General features: G+C 37.7%; 2 protein-coding genes across 3 annotated transcripts in view; one reads left to right on the forward strand and one right to left on the reverse strand.

Moving 5' to 3' along the window:
• The window catches only part of dscc1 (DNA replication and sister chromatid cohesion 1), an 11,680-nt gene extending 8,285 nt beyond the window's left edge, over positions 1-3,395 (reverse strand). The window contains exons 1-6 of the mRNA XM_016287505.1: positions 3,207-3,395; positions 2,971-3,105; positions 2,677-2,767; positions 1,298-1,436; positions 1,140-1,192; positions 882-1,039 (exon numbers count right to left, since the gene is read on the reverse strand). Of these exons, the coding sequence (XP_016142991.1) occupies positions 882-1,039; positions 1,140-1,192; positions 1,298-1,436; positions 2,677-2,767; positions 2,971-3,105; positions 3,207-3,395 (765 nt within the window). The remainder of the gene's footprint in view (positions 1-881; positions 1,040-1,139; positions 1,193-1,297; positions 1,437-2,676; positions 2,768-2,970; positions 3,106-3,206) is intronic.
• Positions 3,396-3,499: 104 nt separating this feature from the next.
• LOC107596624 (DEP domain-containing mTOR-interacting protein-like) overlaps positions 3,500-16,815 on the forward strand; it is a 53,796-nt gene continuing 40,480 nt past the window's right edge. For both annotated transcript variants that reach the window (XR_001610385.1, XM_016287382.1), the window contains exons 1-4: positions 3,500-3,564; positions 8,762-8,940; positions 9,646-9,769; positions 16,530-16,708. Coding sequence is in view for 1 of the 2 variants with exons in the window: in XM_016287382.1 (XP_016142868.1) it covers positions 3,500-3,564; positions 8,762-8,940; positions 9,646-9,769; positions 16,530-16,708 (547 nt within the window). In the remaining variant the exon portion in view is untranslated. The remainder of the gene's footprint in view (positions 3,565-8,761; positions 8,941-9,645; positions 9,770-16,529; positions 16,709-16,815) is intronic.

Raw genomic sequence — 16,815 nt, forward strand, 5'->3', positions numbered from 1 at the left:
TTTCTCGGCTTCTCGGCAGTGGGCGGAGCTAATGCGCGAACAGCTCTCGTTGGCTGGCGCTCATCTATTACCGTCCCTGTCAGCAAATCGATTAATATTCATGAACCCATCAGATAATAGTAGTAGTAGTATCTTTTAATAATAATTACTCTTACCTATGACCAACAATATCTTAAACACCACCACCAGTCCTAAGTTCAGTTAAAATGACAAATATGCATTCATTCATGGTTACCAAGTTTTAGTTCTAATCACTAGTTCTATCATTAAATAGTGCCTAATTATCATAATATAATGCTTGATTGGCTGAAGTTAAGAGTGCACATTCAGTTATTTAAGAAGCTCTCCCATTTTACAAAGATAAGCTGATTGGGTGGAATCATATGTGTGTGTGTGTGTACCTACTTAACCATATTTTGAGGACAAATTTGTACCCAAAAGCGAGCAAAACCTGACAAAATCGGCAAAAACCTCAATTTGTGGATGTCCTCATTTGTAAAACTGTTATAAAAATAAAGTAAACAAAGTTTTTTTTTTTACTTTTGAAATTGTAAAAATGCAGAGTTTTCTGTGAGGGGTAGGGTTAGGGGTGGGTTTAGGTTAAAAAGTGTATAACTATCTGTATATAAAAACAATCGAAGTCTATGTAATGTCCCCATTTATATAGCTAAGTAAACGCGTGTGTTTACAGTTCATCATATTCAAGATATGTGTGTGTAAAATAGTATATACTAAGGGGGTCTGAATACTTTCCGTACCCACTGTATATATAAATAACTACATCATATGAAATAAATATAAAACAAAAACTCATTAGGGCAAAAATGCCTGTGTATATCTTGAATATGATGAACTGGGTTACTAAACTAAACTAAACTCACCCGGAGCTGATCCAGTCTAGCGCTCATTCCCTCAGGAACGCTCTGCTGCCAAACCTCCTGGAACTCTGACAAATTGAACTTCACAGCGTTTTGCAAGAGCAGCTGAGCTGTGGCTCTACATACTTTGTCCTCATCCAGTGCATATATCACCTGTCCATCTAAAAGGAATGTATAAATACGAACATGTGAATGGGGGGGGGGGACAGGGTCCTTTATCCATCAAATTTATAATGCACAGTGATTATAAAAAAAACTAACCTTCATTACTGTAGCGTCTTCCGTAACAGTTCAGACAGTGTTCTATCATGGATCTGATTAAAGAACAAGTCAAATGTAGAGCGTTAAAAAAAAGAGCTTTTTTCAATGATCTGCTGTTTTCTCTATTCATAATCCTCTAATATTTCATCATAACTCACTTTGGCTCAAGGGATCCTAGTTCTTCCAGACAAACACTGAGAGGAACTTTGCTGAAAGACCAAGACTCTGAGTCCACCAGCTGGGTCACATGACCCAGGAGCTTCATCTCATAATCAAAATCCAGGATCCTCCAAAATCCTACAAACACAGGTCTGAGTTTAAAGGGATAGTTCAGCCAAAAATGAAAATTCTGTCATTAATTACTCAGCCTCATGTCGTTTCAAACCTGTAAGACCTTCGTTCATCTTCGGTGAGGGTGAGTAATTAATGACAGAATTTTCCTTTTTGGGTGAACTATCCCTTTAACAACTCCCTTCACCTATAGTGAAGACATTATCCTCATAATAGAGGAAGATACCCTCCTTATTAATATTATGCATTTACTGATCATTTGAAATACATTTAGAGAATTTTGCATCAACTTGATCTTTCAATATATTCTAAACTAAAGTTGAATAAACTGAAACATTTGCTAATTTAGTTATACAACGAAACTGACAATTATGAAACTACTCGCTACTAATTCTTCAGTAAAAAAATGTCTGATTTCAACAGAATCTGTTGTACAGAAGTACATCTGAAATAATTTCAGTAATTTTGTATTATTAATGACAGAATTTTCCTTTTTGGGTGAACTATCCCTTTAACAACTCCCTTCACCTATAGTGAAGACATTATCCTCATAATAGAGGAAGATACCCTCCTTATTAATATTATGCATTTACTGATCATTTGAAATACATTTAGAGAATTTTGCATCAACTTGATCTTTCAATATATTCTAAACTAAAGTTGAATAAACTGAAACATTTGCTAATTTAGTTATACAACGAAACTGACAATTATGAAACTACTCGCTACTAATTCTTCAGTAAAAAAATGTCTGATTTCAACAGAATCTGTTGTACAGAAGTACATCTGAAATAATTTCAGTAATTTTGTATTTATTTGATTAACTTTTGTCAACTATATTTATTAATGGAAAATTGTTCATCAGATTATAAAAATAATTATATACAATAAAATAATTGTATGATAGACAGTAAAGAAGTTTAAAATGTAAGTTCATTATTAAACAGTAACTGTTTTTATTATTAAATATTAACTCTAGAATTTTAAAATAATTGTAAAATATAAAAACTTTAAAATAATTACTAGATTAAATAATAGTAATATTAATAATAACAATAACATCCAGAAACAACAATTCTGTAGGACCCATCTGCCCCAATTAAATTAATTTCTGAATCGACAAATTCCCCAAATGTTTTTACATCCAATACATATCTTCAAAAACAGAAAATAATACATTGTTTTAGGGGTCACTCTTCCAAATATTTTATTTATACGTTAAAAAAACCCCATAACATTAGCTCACCGTCAATTTCACAAGCATGGACATTTTGAAGATGCGCCTCGATTTCTTCTCTGCTTGCTTGTATTCTTTCAAGAAGGTCATCCATAGTGTACTAACAAATGAAAAATAAAAACAAAAACATCTGATGTGACTTTTGGACAAGATGAATAAGCTCAATTAAAATTTTCAAAGCTTTTAAAAAGTACAAGTACTGTTAACGTATTGGTAATTAAATAAAGTAAACGTAGACCCAACACACCAAAATCACACATACTTTGAGTACAGGCTAACTCTTTCTAAACAGCAGTGGTATACCTTCGGTCCTGGCGCCTCCTCCTGCATGCCCACCGCTGGACCATCATATGGATTCTCCATGAGAAGTTTCTTCAGCTTCTTTAACCTTGGCCTCTGCCTTCTCAGCTCCCAGTAACAATTTGAAAAACCCCAAATCTGGAAAATAAAAATATTATTTGACATTGCACATAATCAGCATTAAACTATCCATCAATAAAGGGTCAAATCCCATCTTCAGGAATGACTTCTCCAGTGACCTGTGCATGCACGAGTTGAGGAGATGCTGAGATGTCAGGCAGCTGATCTGGAGTTTTACATCCGGGTACAAACAGCAGCAGATTTGACGTGTCTGCGATTTTCAAGTCGTACGTCTCGTCTTCATTGCACAGAACTGCATGCTCGTCTTTATCACCTCTGATTATGAGACTAATGAAAAACACAGACATCACGATGAATGATTCCAAAAGATCATGCACTACAACATTGCATTTAAACAATTGCAATTCATTTCTGGCTAAATGAATACTGAGATGGTAAGTTGTTCTTTCAGATGCAGAAGAAGGCTGCTGAGCTGGAGCGCATGGCCGAAGTCCTCGTTACAGGAGAACAGTTACGGTAGGTGTGGCTTCTTGACGCCCCAATTTCACCGACGCGACGCGTCAAAACCAGAACGCTCCTATTTAAATGAATGAAACTGCAAGCGCGACGTCGCTAAATTTGTCGCGTCGCTATCAGTAGATCTCTTTAAATGTGTCACTGCGGCTATTTAAACAATGAATCCAGAATAGAGTGTCATGTGTACACTTTACTCCTTTATTACACATTTGTGATTGATATATATTAGGTTTAGTACATAAAGACCGGCGTTTGGCACACCTATTTGTGACCTTGGACCACAAAACCAGTGATCAGGGTCAATTTTATACATCATCTGAAAGCTGAATAAATAAGCTTTCCATTGATTTATGGTTTGTTAGGATAGGACAATATTTGGCTGAGATACAACTATTTGAAAAGCTGGAATCTGAGGGTGCAACAAAAAAAAAAATCGAAATATTGAGAAAATCGCCTTTAAAGTTGTGCAAATTAAGTTCTTAGCAATGCATAGTACTAATCAAAAATTAAGTTTTGCTATATTTATGGTAGGCAATTTACAAAACATCTTCATGAAACATGATCTTTACCTAATATCCTAATGATTTTTGGCATAAAAGAAAAATCGATAATTTTGACCCATACAGTGTATTGTTGGCTATTGCTACAAATATACCCGTGCTACTTATGACTGGTTTTGTGGTCCAGGGTCACATTTATTTGTCATTACACAATTTTTGGATTTTATTTTTTTATCTTTTAAGTCATGAAATTAAAATTCACCCAGTTATATAAATTCATGATATAGATATAGATTGTAAATTATTCATATATGTAAAAATTTGATTAAGGATTCTGACATTAATTACTAATCAAAAATTAAGTTTTGCTATATTTATGGTAGGCAATTTACAAAACATCTTCATGAAACATGATCTTTACCTAATATCCTAATGATTTTTGGCATAAAAGAAAAATCGATAATTTTGACCCATACAGTGTATTGTTGGCTATTGCTACAAATATACCCGTGCTACTTATGACTGGTTTTGTGGTCCAGGGTCACATTTATTTGTCATTACACAATTTTTGGATTTTATTTTTTATCTTTTAAGTCATGAAATTAAAATTCACCCAGTTATATAAATTCATGATATAGATATAGATTGTAAATTATTCATATATGTAAAAATTTGATTAAGGATTCTGACATTCATTTAAAAAAAACTAATGTGCACGGATAAATAATTTATAATAAACACTGGACTTCTTCCCGGTGGCATGTGACGGACTTCTTCAGTCATTTAGATGGTTCAACCAAAAATGAAAATTCAAGAAGATATTTTGAAGAATGTTGGTAACCACACAGTTGCCGGTAGCCATTGACTTCTAGTATGGAAAAAGTATGGAAGTCAATGGCTACCAACAACTGTTTGATTACCTGCATTCTTCAAAATATACTGTATATTTTGTGTGTGTGTGTTCAACAGAAGAACGAAACTCATACAGGTCTAGAACAAAATGAGAGTAAGTAAATGATGACAAAATTTTCATTTTTGGGTCAACTATTCCTTTAAGAAAAATACAGAGCAAAATTACTGGGCCATCAGCCTGAGAGCATCTCTGTGACCCTACATAGGACAAACAGTTTGGAAAATGAATGGATGGGGACAGTAGACATGTTTTTCTTTGTTAAAGTCTTGGTTTATTCATAAAGTACACAAAAGACACCCATTTAATGGAATGACCTCTATAAATCTGCTGGGGACAGTCTTGTATTCCATTGAAAAAATATATTTTTGTTTGCAGTTGATCACAACCATGGTGAATTTTTGTGCATTATGTGACTGATTGGTGAACATGCTTGTGCCTCTGTCCTTTTCCAGACAGCTGTTCTGTTCGCAGTGAACTGTGACAGTGATAGTGAATGAAGCAGAAAGGTGTTTAGTCGATACATCTGATTAATGATTGCTGAATCCCAGTATATGATGCAGTAGTTTTTTTTTCTTCAGAATTTCACATTAACACTTATTATTTAATCCTTATTTATGAGCTGTTTTATTGTGTCTTGTACAGGATTTCACATTCAGTGTCCTGCATGTGCTTTAGTTTCAGGTGTGTATAATAATAATAATGTTAAGGGATCTCTAACAGACCCCCTGGAGGTAAAGACATCATTTGGTGGGTGAGAGAAAGCTTTTATTTCCTAGATGTTTGGGAATATCAGTATCACAGGACTGGTTCTGTTGTTGTAGGTCACAGTGAACCAGTTTTATCTCTCGATTGCTGGTATCACTTCCACCTTGCTATGTAAAGCTGACTCAGGCTTGTATAATCAGTAATCAGGCGGTGACAGCAGGCCCACATTTTACCCGGTCCCAGCTCAGGTGTGCTTGATTCAGGTGTCGGGCCATCAGGTTAGCTCTGCCCTATCTAGGTTTGTTGTTCATAGTCAAAACAGAATTGAGTTCAGCTTGCGGACAGGCTTACATGAGAATACAATAGAGGGTTTTTATCTGGAGAGGCAGTGACATAATAATCAGAAGTATTACAAAAAAATAAATATATTGAACTATGAGATAAAATAGTGAAAAAACACTTATTTATTGTGGAGTAACATTGTCCAACAGCATATAAAGTTTATCCCTCTCTTTGGTCACATCTATACAGAGTTATTATTGTAGTTTTATTTTAATTTTATTTTCAGTTTAGTTTTCATTGGTTTCCACTGTATTGCTGTTTGGTTTAGTTTAGTTATGTTTTAGTATTTTAGGGCTACCAAAATACTAATATAAAATTGCTTATTAGAAGTGTATTCTTAATTAATTTAAAATAAATGTAATGGTATAATTTAAAATTTCTCAACAGTCTAGTGTTGTATGGCATTTTCATTGTTAATGCAGGCGAGGTGTAAAGGTAGCTTCACATTAAGAATGATAAATATGAAGATAGCAATAACTATATCAGCATCCATGCCAACACAATTCTTCTGTTTACTATAAGCTAATGCTGCAGTTCTGTCGCCTGCCACTGTAAATGCTCAAGCTCTTTAAAGCAGGATATATTCTGATTGGCTGTTGAATATTTTTATAACGATATTGTTCCTCTGTGTCAATTTTATTTTCAGTTTAGTTTTCATTGGTTTCCACTGTATTGCTGTTTGGTTTAGTTTAGTTATGTTTTAGTATTTTAGGGCTACCAAAATACTAATATAAAATTGCTTATTAGAAGTGTATTCTTAATTAATTTAAAATAAATGTAATGGTATAATTTAAAATTTCTCAACAGTCTAGTGTTGTATGGCATTTTCATTGTTAATGCAGGCGAGGTGTAAAGGCAGCTTCACATTAAGAATGATAAATATGAAGATAGCAATAACTATATCAGCATCCATGCCAACACAATTCTTCTGTTTACTATAAGCTAATGCTGCAGTTCTGTCGCCTGCCACTGTAAATGCTCAAGCTCTTTAAAGCAGGATATATTCTGATTGGCTGTTGAATATTTTTATAACGATATTGTTCCTCTGTGTCGTTATGGTTAGTCGTGGTGTGGATTTTGCTATTCTTTTTCATTTAGAACAATTTTGAAAACGATATATTTATTCTTATAGTTATCTACCTTGGTGTGAACGGGCCTTAAATTGATCAAGTTTTATAGTATATCATGTGTCAAAAACTAAAATGAATTTGGGCCATTTTTGTTTTATTTTAGTTAGCATTGCAATCATGAAAATCTATTTTAGTTTAGATTCCATTTAGATTCCAAGTTATGTTAGTCTTTATTTTTATTTCAGTTTTTATATTTTATTTTCATTCATGATAATAACGCTGCATTCCAATCAAATTAAATTGATATGACTTCATATAAAACATGAAATGATAATTAATTTGAACCAATTAGTCCATTGGTTCCACATGACTGCAAACCACATACATATTAATTTGCTTCCTCATTTTAGTCGTCCCCCACATGCCACTGGAATACACCAGGCGTAGCTGACATTTCACTCAGGCTATTATATGGTAATGTTGTACCACATGTCTCCCATTGCTCTATTGTTCGGTGTCAAAAAGTGCCAAAGTGCACTTTAATGGTAGCTGCACACTGCTACTGCTTTGTTCAGTCACTTGTCAGCCCTGTGCCGTTGCGTCAACTGCTGCATGACTGCTTGTTGCTGATAATATAATTCAGAATATGTAGCTATCAGTGTTAGGACAAGATATGATGGTCACAGTTATGGGGTGCGTAAGCTTTGCCTGCACACTTTGAGCACTTTTTATGGCTTATTGTAGTTTCTGTTCTTGTAGTTGTGAACAAATTGTTTCTACAACTCTTAAAGAGACAGTTCACCACAAATGAAAGTTCTGTCATTATCTACTTATCCTCATGTTGTTCCAAAGCTGTATGACTTTCTTTCTTGTTCAGAACACAAAAGAAGATAATTTGAACTGTTTTTGTCTATGTAATGAAAGTCAGTGGGGTTGAAAACATTTCGGACCCCTTTGACTTTCATTGTATGGACCAAAATTGTTCTTATGTATGTGATTGACAGAAGAAAGTAAGTCTTTGTTTGAAATGACAGGAGGTTGAAAAAATGATGACAAATTTGTCTTTTTTGTTCGAAAAAAAATAAATAAAAAAAGGTGGAGGTGTGCTGTTCTATGAAGAGAAGAAATGGCCAAGGTCTGTCCTGGTTGTCATAAATTCCTTAATCTAAGACAGAGGATTAAGTGAAAGGTGCAGTAAAACTATTGCATAAGTTTAGATGACATAATAAAGATGAATACAATTAGACAAATCCAATCCAATTATGATAATAACCAAAGACATAATAGACAAAAGCCACATGTTGGATCTTGAATATTCACAAACTCAGGGTTAGTCTAAACACATTACACATTTGAGGTGAGGTGAAGTGAAATATGAATTTCCATTTTATAATTGTCTCATTCTATGTCAGTTGTAGGTTTTCCTATCTGGAACTTTTCTACTTTTTAAAAGACAAATCAGAAAGCTATTTTAGGCTGGATCTCCATGGATTGACCCAGGAAAGATAAAGCTCTGTAAATGTAGGTATGGAGGTCAGTTTTAAAAAGTGTGTCGGGAAGTTACAGGTTTTGTATTGCTGGTTATTTAATGCTGGTGGCTGATGTGGGAAGATGACACCAAAATGTGGGAAGATGGTGGTTGATCTGATTTATTTCCTGTTTTCCAGGCTACGGCTCCATGAGGCTAAGGTGATTAAAGACAGGAGGCATCATCTCCGCACCTATCCGAATTGCTTTGTGGCCAAGGAGATTGTTGATTGGCTAATTGAGCACAAAGAAGCGTCTGACAGAGATACTTCCATCAAGATCATGCAGAAACTTCTTGACCAGAGCATCATTCACCATGGTGGGTTTGTCCACCACATACTGTATTCCTAGATTTGTATTCCACTATATTAAAGGGAATGTTCAATGTCAATATTTACTCATGTTATTACAAACCTGTATAAAGATGATCCTGTCTGCTGTTTTCCATGCAATGAAAGTGAATGGGGACTGAGACTATTGAGCTCCAAAAAATGTAAAAAAAAAAATCTGTAAAAGTATCATAAAAGTGGTCCATTAGAATTGTGCACTGCATTATAAGTGTTCTGAAGTTGTTCAATAGCTATGTTGATGAACAGCCCGAAATGTAAGTCATTCTTCCCATCATTTGGCTACAATGTACCAGTTTTGTCCATTTTTGAGCTTTGGCCAAGGGGGAAGGTCAATGAATAGCAGCTTAAATTTCCATCAGAATTAGAGTTTCAAAGTCATATTGACCGCTTTTAGGATATTTTTAGGGTATTTGTTGTTCTCATTTTGGAGACTATACAGGCCAAGTCCCCATTCACTTTCATTATATGGAAAAGAGCAGCAAGGATAAACGATAACAGATTTTTCATTTTTGAGTTAATTTTATGTGCAAAAGTACGACAAAACATGATCTCTGTTACACTGTCGATGAAGCCAGTTTGATTTTTAAACCCTTGCTTGTAGCAGTGTGTATTGTTAACTTTTCAGCTGCACTTAACTTACAACAAACCTGTTTTGAATCTGTTTGTCCTCACAGTTTGTGATGAGCACAAGGAGTTCAAAGATATGAAGCTGTTCTACCGTTTCAGGAAGGACGACGGAACCTTTCCACTGGACAGCGAAGCCAAAGTTTTTATGAGAGGCCAGCGGATATATGAGAAGTAAGCGCTTTCATACATGATTCAAATTCTGAGAGGTTATTGAATTATTAATAGTTTACTATTTGTTCTGATGTCCAAAAGTTAAACATTAACATTATCATGTTTTTCCTCTGCTTCTTATTCATTCTTGAGGTAGAGGTTGTTAAAGACCAAGCAAGGTAGTTTCCTTTCTACTCTTCCTCTCTAGGATGTGATTGTGTTGTTGTTCATGTGTGACACAAGTCTGTACATATTGATTTTGAGCATTTGGAGTCTGTCCGGTAAATGAACAGTGTCCATAGAAACACAGGTTTCAAGCAGATCAAGCATGCTGTGTTCCAGCTGGTTACATTTAGAAGAAGCTGCTTAACCTGCGAGTTGTTGCTTTGCTGATGTAGCTCAGCTCAAAACCACACTCTCTATATGTTTACTGTAAAGTGAGAAAATTCTTCCTATTGGTTTTCTGTTTACTGAACTTTTTTTTTTTTAAGTTTATTGGTAACACTTTACAATAAGGTTCCATTAGTTAATGTTAGTTAATGTATTAACTAACATGAACAAACAATGAAAAATACATTTATTACAGTATTTATTAATCTTTGTTAATGTTAGTTAATGAAAATACAGTTGTTCATAGTTAGTTCATGTTAATTCACAGCACATTAACTAATGTTAACAAGCACACCTTTGATTTTAATAAAGCAGTAGTAACTGTTGAAATTAACATTAACTAAGATTAATAAATGCTGTAGAAGTATTGTTCATGCTTAGTTCATGTTAACTAAAGTAGTTAACTAATGTTAACTAATGAACCTTATTGTAAAGTGTTACCAGTTTATTTAATATTCATTTTATTTTATTAGTTTTCCAGTCTTGGTTTTGTCTTGAACTTTCCTTGTCTTGACCTAAGTATTTTAAAAAATATATATATTGTAAGAATTTTTAACATGTTATGTACACTGAAAAAAACAGTTTTCATTCACAAATTGCTTTAAATTTTATAAATAGTTGCCAAAAAATGGCAAATAACACATTGAATTAAACATGACATGTTGAGGTGGAAAAAAGGAAATAGTATTTTATTGTAACACATACTCCAATAATCTTTGTTATATTTACAACCTCAATTTTTTTTACTGTGCTGTACTGCACTGTTATCCACTGCTGTACATGACTCAACAGTTAAACAGTTATTTGTTTTAATTACAATTATTTAATAGAAAGTAGCAAATAGACAAGGTGATCTAGTCATTTCTAAATTAAATTAATTTCTAGTAATTTAGTCATTCGTAACGTATGTAAGTAATAAGTAATTCCTCAAGGATAAGGATGAACGTCGTAATATTTATTTAGTAAATATAGAAGCTGCATTTTATACAGTTTTTTTTTTGTTGGTCGGATCATAAAAAAAACTTGTTGAGAATCTCAGTCCTAGGGAACATTATTCTGGTTCTGCTTTGTCATGATTGGATTGTGAAATGTTACCTAGATTTTAATAAAACTGATCAAATTAAAATTAAAATTAGAAATGTCATTATGGTTTAAAATGAAATTTGTTAGACATGTAAAATAACTTCTGTTTAACCACTATTGAAGGTTTCTTTGAAAGATGATTATAATATCAGTTCATTTCAGGTCTTAATTTCACTTTACAATGGATCAAACACAAGGCAAGTGCTTTTTTGGTTGCATCATGTAGTGAAATATTAAAGTAGTGAACTGTTGAAGCAAGGTTAATCTGAGCCATGAATGGTTTACCCATCTTGCAATAGCAGCTTGTATTTGCTCTGCGATTATGTCCAGAATGAGGTTGAGGTAGCAGCATGCGGCCTCTCTGTCCTGCTGCACTGTAGACATTCCTCTGCGGGCCGTCCTGCTCTTGCATAACAGGAAGATGAAGTTCAGTGGGAGACATCTGTCACACAAACCACCAGTGTGCTTTTATGTAATCACCATGGACACATTTGTGTTGCAGTCAGTATTTGTAGACTTTGCTCTTAGGGAAGCTTGTTTGGTTCGCTTCTCATTATTGCTGAAGAGCTCAGTCTGCTGATGGAGCATACATATAAAATGTTTTTCAGAGTATATGGAGTACTCTGTCTAATTATGGGTCTAGAACTACATAGGAAAATGGCCAGGAATGTTTTGTGATCTGTTTCTAAGCGACCGTGATTAGCCTTTGTCAACTACCTTTGTATTTTTTATGCCTTCCTGGTGTTTTAAAAGGATTGTTTGCCAGTGTACTTAGTATATCTATACTGTGGGCTAGGGTCACTAAAGCCACATTTTAAAATATGGCGTATGGTCCCTTAAATATCTTCAAGAACTTCCTGATTCAATGTTTATTCAGATTGTTCCCTTTTGTCCTAATGGAGGTTTTATGTTGTAATAGATGTTGAAAATATCTATTAGCATCTGAATCCCTTTACTCCTAGATGTCCACCTAGAATTCCACTACTGTAGAAATGCACGCTGGAAGAATAAAAAACAAAGAATGCCTGTATTTACTCTTTTTATAGGGTTAATAGTGCTTGAGGGAACTCCTGAAAGCACATCCACTGTCCACTTCCACTTTAACCATCAGTTCAGATTTTAACTTGCTGTGGCAATATTTGACCTGGCTCTACCCTTTAAAATGATACATGTTTACATGTTGTCTTTCAGCAACTTACTTGAATGATGAAAAAAAATTAAAACAAAGAGTGAAAAATTTAAGGGGGTCTGAATACTTTCCGTACCCACTGTATATTTATATATTATTTCTTTTAATTTTTATTATATATTATAAAATAATTTATTATATTATGTTTTAACATTATATATTTCATGAAACATTTTCAGGTAAATGTAATATGTGATAAAGATTATTCAGTGTGTTATAACATTTTTTAAATATTTTACAGTTGTAAAAATCTCAGCAACATCTGGATAAATATTGTTCCCTTTCAGTCGGTCACTCCCGGGTCACGTCGGTGACCAACGAATTGGGATCTCGCTTTGAGAGACCAATCTACTTTGAGTGTAAACTAAACGAGCCAATGCACATTGGCAATGTGATGATTGCATCCAGCTGCCGCTGATGACAGCGAGAGCATAAATAGGCAGCAGGTGCAACACATACCAGCTTTTCGCTTTGGAGCCGATCGACAACATCGTTCTGCTCCGGCAAAAATAGCTTTGTGTGTGACGAGTTCAACGTGCTCTAAGGGAGCTTTTGTGTTGGCGGATGGCGTTTCAGCAGTGGTCGTTCCTGTGTCGAGTGGGTTGCACACTTCAGGCTGCATTACCTCCTGTTGTGCTGCAAGGCGGCCATCTCCCCTGTGCGCCTCAGCACCTAGAAAAGCATTTCCTTGAAAGAGCTTATTTTCCTTAAAGAGCTACACGGTGCATCTTTGTAAAGGCGACGGATCATCTTTTTAAAGATGCCGTTTCACCCGTGCGTTTCTGGATGCAGTCGTTACCAGGCGCCGGGTGATGGTCACGATGTCTGGGCATTAAGCACTCTGAGGTGGAGTTCGTGGATGAGTCATGTTCCCATTGCGGGAAGATGACCATCTCGGAGCTGCGGACCAGTCTCTGTTACCTCCAGAGGGGCGGAGTTCCGTTGCCTCTGCCTCAATCTAGCTCTCGTCCTGGCAGCAGCCAGATGAGGATTACTTCAGGCAGTAGCACGGGCGGTCTGAGGGTTACAGTGGTGGAAAACCCTCCAGGGAACCAACTCTCAGGGGACCATCGCTCCTCTTGCGCTCCGCAACCAGTCGAGCTGCCAAAAGAATGCGCTGGGCCCTTTTCAAAGAGCCTACCAGTGGGATCCTTTGGCGCTCCTCCCGACGGCCGGATGTCCATCACTGCATCGGAGGGGGAGCTTTCTGGAGAGGAAGATTCAGTTGCGCTGCCGCCCTCCGGGGCGGTAGCATGGCCTGAATCGGTTTTACAGCAGCCCCTACTTCACTGTACCCAAGAAAGGCGGTGGGTTACGACTGATCTTGGACCTGCGTGTCTTGAACCGGGCCCTTCACCGGCTACCGTTCAAGATGTTGACGCAGAAACGCATCTTCGGGTGCATCCGTCCCCGAGATTGGTTGGCAGCGATCGACCTGAAGGACGTGTACTTTCATGTGCCGATCTTTCCGCGCCACAGATGTGCATGTGCATATGTTGGATTCGAGCAATTCGAGCAAACAGACAGCCTTTTTGCAGCAAGGGTTGGAGCGAAGGTTGTCTCCCACCACCCTTAAAGTCCATGTTGTAGCGATCGCTGCTAACCATGACCTTGTGGAGCAGAAGTCCTGACCTGGTCACCAGGTTCCTTAGGGGGGCGAGAAGGTTGAATCCTCAGCCTCCCTCTATATCCTCTTGGTACCTGTCTCTAGTGCTCAGAGCACTACAGCCGGGCCCATTTAAGCCCTTGCAGTCAGTCGAGCTAAAGTTTCTTTCAATGAAAACTCTGCTCCTGATTGCATTGGCCCCCATCAAGAGTGTAGGGGACCTGCACGCATTTTTGGTTGATGAATCGTGCCTAGAGTTTGGGCCGGCTGACTCCCAGGTAATCTTGGGGCCCCGGCCTGGCTACTTGCCCAAGGTTCCTACTACCCCCTTCAGTGGTCAGGTAGTGAACCTGCAAGCGCTGCCCCCGGAGGAAGCAGACCCAACCCTAGCTTTGCTCTGTCCTGTCCACGCCTTGAGATGGTACGTGGACCGGACACAAAGCTTCAGGACCTCAGATCAGCTCTTTGTCTGTTACGGAGACCGGCAGAAGGGGAATGCCGTTTCCAAGCAGAGGATGGCCCACTGGATAGTGGATGCCATCACCCTGGCTTATCAGGAATAGGCTGTGCCCTGCCCACTCAGGTTGCGAGCTCACTCTACTAGAAGTGTTGCATCCTCTTGGGCGCTGGCTTGTGGTGCCTCGCTGACAGATATTTGTAGAGCTGCGGGCTGGGTGACCCCCAACACGTTCGCTATGTTCTATAGCCTTCGTGTTGAGCCGGTATTCTCCTGTGTCACCTCAAACGGGTAGAGGCACTGAGAGGCCCCGGTTTAGTGTTGGCTTGCTAAAATTGCTCCAGAGTGTACGTACTGTAGACCCTGTCGAGCTCCTCCATCCCCTCAGCAGCTAGATGTGGCGGTATGTAGAGACGTAAGTGGATCCCATATGTGTAAATTCCACGGTATAGCCTTAGAGCCTGTGTTTCCCCTGCAGACTTCTGCCATTTTCCAAAAAGGTTACAATCACCTCTAAATCTTCCATATGCACCTAAACGGTTATCCATATGTAGAATGCCAGGTGGAACAGGTACGTTTTCCCAGTGTTATCCAATCTCACTGAGTGGGTAGTGCTACGACAACAGTGGCTGGCCTTGTTGCGAGCCCCGGCCTACACCAAAAGGGGGTGCAGGTGGCTCGCACAGGACACTGGAAGGGGCAGCACCCGTGGCGCTTTGGTAGGGATCCCAATTCGTCGGTCATCGACGTGACTTGGAGTGACTGACTGAAAGAGAATGTCCTGGTTACGTATGTAACCCTCGTTCCCTGAAGGAGGGAACGGAGATGTCATGTCCCGTCGCCACGGCTGCTGTACTACCGCTGGGCTGCACCTGCTGCCTATTTATGCTCGCACTGTCATCAGCGGCAGCTGGATACAATCATCACATGCCAATGTGCATTGACTCGTTTAGTTTACACTCGAAGTAGATTGGTCTCTCGAAGCGATTCACTCCTTCAGGGAACGAGGGTTACATACGTAACCAAGACATTGCATATTTACAGTATACTATTCAAACATTTGGGGTCAACATGATATGGTTTTAAAAACAGTAAAGTATTACTGTTTTAAAAGTATTCAATATTTTTTATTTATGTGATGGAAAAGCTGAATTTTCAGCTGAATTACTCTAGTCTTTGGTGTCCCCTTCAGTGTTCCCTTATTTTTGAGCTCTGACATTGTTTCTCATGACTTGGCAAGACTGCAGCACTAAACAATATTTAGAGAGAGCAGCGTTGCATCACATTAAAATTGTGACCTGCTAACAGAAAAGCTAGATATAAAAGAATGATGATCAAAAACAGTAAGGGGATTGAAACTAGGTCAATGTCACATTTCTTTTCTTCAGCAAAAGTCAGTCATTAATATATGGTTGCTCAACTGCAAGCAGTTTGAAATCGCAGTTTGCCTTGGAAGGCACAAGAATAGACTTTGTATGTACATGGCAAACATTTAATATGAAGGCTCATATTGCTGGCACAGCATGTTGACTGATAGTGAGTAATTTGTGCCCTTGTTTGGCCCATTGGGATGTTTGCTCAAGCTGTTTCAGCTGTATAACACTCTCTTTCTTGAAGATATTGACCCATGGCCTGCAATTCTAATATCTACTATGCATATGCTTCTATTATTATAAATGATCAGTTCTGAAATGGTGGAAGAGCCAGCAAAAGTAAAATTTTCCTCAGTTTTCTTCACGTTTTCTCTAAAGACTTGGTATCTCTCAAGGCAATCTTTATCTGTCTTGATTGTGTGCTGACAGCTAAACAGCATGTCTGAAAGCGTTTGGTTTTGACCCGTCAGCACCTGCCTTTGAATGGCGGAGAATGTTGCATTTCTTGAAAGTTCAGTTGCTCTTCTTTTGTTGTTGAAATTGAGCAGCATTATGAACTTTGACCTTGTTTTGATGAAATGTGAAAATCTCTTCAGGAATCATGCTGTTTTTTGGTGAATGATCTCTTAATGATATACGCAATGAGTTTGACACGTTAATAAGTACGCTGTCTCTCTCGGCAGGTTGATGAACACTGAAAACACCCTGCTGCAGACGCGTGAAGAGGAGGGAGTGACGTATGAGCGGACGCTGGTGGCCTCAGAGTTTATAGACTGGCTCCTGCAGGAAGGTGAAATGCCCACCAGAGAGGAGGCTGAGCGGTTGGGACGCAGATTGCTGGAGCATGGCATCATTCAGCATGGTGAGAAAAAGCACATGGGTAGAATAGATTCATGCAGCATACACCTTATTCTTCTTTGAAAAACGTCCCCCCCCCCCCCCAAAAGGCAATAGCCATGGGGCTTGCCC

Source organism: Sinocyclocheilus grahami, unplaced genomic scaffold, assembly GCF_001515645.1.
Source record: "Sinocyclocheilus grahami isolate Dianchi unplaced genomic scaffold, SAMN03320097.WGS_v1.1 scaffold222.1, whole genome shotgun sequence".
NCBI lineage: Eukaryota > Metazoa > Chordata > Actinopteri > Cypriniformes > Cyprinidae > Sinocyclocheilus > Sinocyclocheilus grahami.